General features: G+C 51.4%; 1 protein-coding gene across 1 annotated transcript; it reads right to left on the reverse strand.

Moving 5' to 3' along the window:
• Nucleotides 1-364: 364 nt before the first annotated feature.
• Nucleotides 365-3,900, reverse strand: SOCS1 (suppressor of cytokine signaling 1). Its single transcript, XM_035548896.2, has 2 exons — nucleotides 3,678-3,900; nucleotides 365-2,051 (listed from the first exon to the last, which is right to left on the reverse strand). The coding sequence occupies exon 2, from the start codon at nucleotides 1,974-1,976 to the stop codon at nucleotides 1,353-1,355; it is 624 nt and encodes a 207-aa protein (XP_035404789.1). The 5' UTR covers nucleotides 1,977-2,051; nucleotides 3,678-3,900; the 3' UTR covers nucleotides 365-1,352.
• Between the last annotated feature and the right edge of the window lie 1,094 nt (nucleotides 3,901-4,994).

The following is a 4,994-nucleotide window of genomic DNA, read 5'->3' on the forward strand; positions in this document are numbered from 1 at the left end:
CAGTTACTGTAAGCACTACAGATCTGTGCTGATAGAGGACATTTCTGTGAAAGACACTGCCTTCTTTGAAGTGATTTGGTTCAGCTGGTTTTCTAAGCCTATTTTTCACAGATTTCAAGAAATGTTTGGGGGATTGCAGAATTACTTTATCAAAAGTGATACCACTTTTTTAAAATCACACAGATCATGTTTTGTCAAATTAAGCATCATAGTCACAGCTACGACGCTGTGGGGCACTGATTTTACATTTTATGAGCAGACAGAAATGCAGCGGTGCCTTCACCAATTTCCTATAAGTGGTATTACAAAACAGCCTGATGTATTTTTATCTTTCTCTGAATGCAGTTCAGCCACTAGAAACTGAAGGTGCAAATCTACGGGCTTGTGCTCTCTGAGCCTTGTCATCAGGAGTTAAATCATAAATTCTTTTCAACTATAACGTCTGTACCCTGTAGAACATCAGCAATTTCAGGCAAGAAATACATTTTTGAAGTCTAAAGATGTCTGCATCTTTGCTGTTTTTGCACACGTTGAGTTACAGAGAGAAATCATTCCCCCAGTGCATCATAATGATACAGTGTCCACTGCCTTATGAGGTGCATGTGAATAGCAGTTTGGGACAGTTTTATTCTTCCTCACTGATATTCATGTGGTTTGGTTATGTCAGACAGCAACTTTTCTTGCTTAAAGCCTTGTTGCTTTTAATAGATACAAGGCAAGCCAGCACTGGTGTAATTAGCTCAGTCGAGGGTTTAATTCACCTCCTCAAAACTTAGGCACTGCTGTAGTCTTAAACATACTGCTCCTGCTGTTGCGTATTTAAGAGAGCGCTAGATTTTTAGGCAAGTTCATCCTGAGCATGCTATCTGCTTGCTTGCATCTTTGTTTGAGGCTCTTTTTGGGGCAGGAATCCTCTGCTGGACCAGCTCTAACAGCTTGTTCAGCAAGGCAAGGTATCAGACCCCATGGAGACCTGCCTGTCACCTGCACTCACATACATAGCAGATAGAGGTTGTTAATAGGATAGGTACCAGAGTACTTAGCACTGAAAACAGAGATGCTATTCTTTTTTTAAAAACTTTCACAATAAAGTTTATTACATTAATAGCATTAAAAATATTATAAAATAATAAGATACTCTGCTTGGCAGAAAAATTATGCCAGGGTTTTAAAACCCCAGGTTTGTGCAAACAGTTTTTGTAAACATAAGAAGTCAAGTGTTCAAGTTGCATCCCAAAATACAGTAAGTTGCTACAAAAATAAGTTTGCTCACTGTCAAACATGTTTAAAAACCCAGAAGGCTGGATTTCTTTATGCATCTCTCACACGTCCCTATACAGTTAATGCTGTACTTAGATCTGAAATGGGAAGGATTTCAGGTAGTCCTTTAAAACAGGATTGAGAGGGATTTGGTTTAAGTTCTCTCTTCCAAAAGTCTTCACGATGCTCTTCCGACAGAGCTCCTGCAAGGGCTGCACGCGGACTTTGCGCAGGGGGGTAACCAGTACCTTCCTTGGGGAGCTTAAGTAATGTTCCAGCAGCTTGAAAAGACAGTCAAAAGTCTCTTTGCTGCCGTCCAGGCTGAAGCGTCCAGTCTGAAAGTTTATCCGGATGCTGGTGGGCCCAGTTGCTGTCTTAACACTGATGGCAAAGAAACAATTCTTCTGCGTGCTGTCCCTGATGAGGAAGGTGCCCTCGGGCTCAGACTTCAGCTTCTCGTGGGCAGCACTGACAGTCAGAGGTCCCCAGTAAAAGCCACAGGCATCCAGCAGGCTGCTTGCTCGAGTGATGCTACTAAAATCCGCTTGCGAGCGAAAGGTTCGGAAGTGCGTGTTGCTCTGTGCCTGCAGAGTGCTGGGCTGGCCTGGGCCGTGGTAGCCTCGAGCCTGTGAACGATCCCGTGCCGGAGGGTCAAGTAGACATCTCGGGTCTGCTGCAACTGCATTATCTGCTGACACCTTGCTGTGCGCTACCATCCTACAGCCTAGACCAGCGGATGCGGTCTTCCATAGCGTCAGTGGCTACGGCAGGGCAGCTTTCCAGCAGCTATTCTGAAATGCCAAAGAGACACAAAGTGAGATCCCCAGGGAAAAGTGGCTGCAATCTCTGAATGACCAAGTCTTCCATTCACATGCCTCCCACCCATTATAAAATAATAAAATATTCATTTGACAATTTACACTGGGCAAACAACTGCTTGCTTTTGGACAAGATTAGCAGTCTATTACTACTGCAGAGTCCAAAGCTCCAAAAATATTTAGCAAGGATCACAAACAGCTACAGAGGATAATGCTTCTGCAGGCTCACAGCAGGGAAATTGCATCTCAGAACCTGAAGTGACCCAAATGGAAGGAACCTCTCATTGAGAAGTCACCCGGTGCTTGCTCCAACAGTCACAAGTCTTCAGACAACAAAGCAAGGAGGTTCTCCAACCACTCTCTCTGCACCTCCCTCTTTCCCTTCCCCCAGTACCAAGTGCTGTCTGAACTCAGGCAGCATCATTTGGTGCTCTGGGTGCAAAAGAGAAAGCGGGTGAAGGCAACAGAGCCCCTGCAGCTGGGCACGCACCTGCAGGTAACTGGGGAAGAGGGCGAGGTGAACAGATGCCATTGTGTGACCGAGGCGTAACTTGAAAGGGCAGCCTGCAGCACTGCCAATTTACACAGTAATCCTCAAACTCCTTCCCTCTCTCCTGTTAACCTGAGGCTCAGCCATAAAAGGCTGTTTCCCATTCCCCCAACTTTCCCTTGGGATAGCAATGCTCCAACCTCACTAGCTTACACAAATCAACCTCTATGAACCCTTAAAGCATTACTCCTCTGTCTCTCTCTCTCTCTTTTTTGTATTACACGCACTTTAAGTGGTCCAATCTAAATTGCTTCCTATTGATATATCTTTCAGCATGAGGGACTAAATTCATCCCTCGTGTTACTTCAAAGGAATTAGCAGTGCTGCACCAGGAATGAGTTTGGCCTGAAACGTCTACCTCTGACAGTGTGGTTCGATACATCTCTGCCGGCTGCCTTGACCTTCCTGGCAAGCATAGATTTTAGGATTTATCCCTACAGTCAGATATAGATCTGCAACTGCAGCTTGTTGAGAAACCTTGAAGGATTCTCAGAAATGAATCCCTCAGCCATCTTACGGTTCAGGGTAACATGCTAATGCAGATTTCAAAGAAAGTACACTGCTAGATTCCTGTCTGCGCTAATTTAACAGCTCGCTGTTTGGTTTCAGTTAGGTCAGATTACCCTCCCGAAACACCACAGCGGCTTGTAAAAATCCTTCTGCTGGCAAATAACAGGCTGAAAGCAGCGCCGGGCTTTCCTTGCACAAGCAGAAGAAAACCGATGTCAGTTTTTCCAATTTCTGGGCCAGGATTATCGCTCAGCATTTCAAGTTAACACAAAATTAAGTTTCGGCACGCGCTGCTGACAGAGAACGGCCGAGCCCGAGGGCCGCGAGCCGCGGGGCTGCCCGCACAGAGCCGCCCGGCGGCGGGGTAAGCTGCGGGGCCCCGGGGGACGGCCTGCCCCCGTCCTGCCCCGGTCCGCGGACCCCTGGGAGGGACGCGGCGGCTGATTCCTCTCTTACACCCCCCGAGGCTCCACAGCGAACACAACCCCCGATCCAGGGAGGGAAGGGAGCCCGCACCCCCATGGCAGACCCCCCCTTACCTTCGGCCGCAGCGCGCACCGTACGCGGGGGCTGCGCGCCCGGCGGCGGGCGCTCGGTGCTGGCCCGGGCGGCCTCCGGAGCATCCTCCGTGCGGGGCCCCCCCTGCCTGGCTCCGCTGCGAGCCCCGGCTGCCCCGGGCGGCACCTCCAGCGCTCTGGGCCCGCTCATCGCCTCTGCTTTCTATTTAACGCGGCGGCGGCGGCGCTTTTCTGGCCGCCCGCCCCTCCCCGGCCTTCTCCGAAAACACGTGGCCCCGCTTCACTTTCACTTTCCCAATGAGTCACGGCTCGCCGGGGCTCAGCCCAGCCGGGCAGGGCTGAGCCGAGCCGGGCTGAGCCGAGCCGGGCTCCCGGCGGAGCGGCGGGGGCAACCGGTACTGCCCCAGCCCCTGCCCCGAGCCGTGCCGGGCCCCGCTGCTCCCTTATCCCCCTGTCCCCTTGTCCCCTTGTCCCCTGAAAGCCGCCCGAGGGGTGCCGGAGGAGCCCCGCCGCGGCCCGCAGAGGGCGCAGGACTCGGCGTGCCCGGCCCCGGGGGGCGAGGGGAGAGCCGGGGGCGGGGGGGGGCCGGGACGAGCTGGGGGCAAGCGGCCTGCCGAGGGGAGCGGGGCGGCACGGGCAGGGCAGGGGAGGGGGCTTCGTGCCTGGCTGGGGCATGGCCAACAAAGGGTGCAGACTTGGAGCAGCAGTGGCTTTGCGCTGGAAGAGCATTCAGAGAAACCTGCGAGCCTTCCACTCGGAGGACCGCGCAGACGCTGCGCTGGTTTTGGAGTTCTCGAGCGAGAATTTCTCCGGGGCTTTCTGCAGGGCGATCGGACTTACAAGTAACTGTTCAAATCCCCAGCTGTATTTATGACCTTGGCAGCAGCCAGTGCAGGAGGCTTGGGATGCTGTTCTGCTCACCCACAGGGAGATTTGCCAGCCTCAAGTAATCAAGCCGGTGTTTGATCTGCTCCTTCAGGCAGGTCCCAGCAAAGTGTGCCCTCCTTCAAAGAGGATGCTGCTTAAAGCAGTAACCAACATCTGGTTAAAAGGCTGAGAAATCTTTCTTTTGACTCTTCGCTGCCCTAACCTAGCACAGTCATTCACCTTCCTGAGTGTGTGCAAAAAGTTTGTGAGGAATTCACTGCCTTTCAACTCTGGAATCAATACATAAACTTGTCTCTTCTATGTGGTCGGGGGCATGCAGTATGACAGGCGATTTTTGGAGCCAGACTGCTTTACATCAGGAGCAGAGAGAGGATGTTTTCCCCTTACAGTCAATGTGGTGTTCTGGGACAATGGAAAGGAAGTATTTCTGTTGGATGATTAAGGGCTGGG

The sequence above is a fragment of the Cygnus atratus genome, chromosome 15 (assembly GCF_013377495.2).
Source record: "Cygnus atratus isolate AKBS03 ecotype Queensland, Australia chromosome 15, CAtr_DNAZoo_HiC_assembly, whole genome shotgun sequence".
Classification (NCBI taxonomy): domain Eukaryota; kingdom Metazoa; phylum Chordata; class Aves; order Anseriformes; family Anatidae; genus Cygnus; species Cygnus atratus.

Coding starts and splice junctions, on each gene's coding strand:
- SOCS1 (XM_035548896.2), bottom strand. CDS start 1,976: ATGGTAGCGCACAGCAAGGTGTCAGCAGATAATGCAGTTGCAGCAGAC.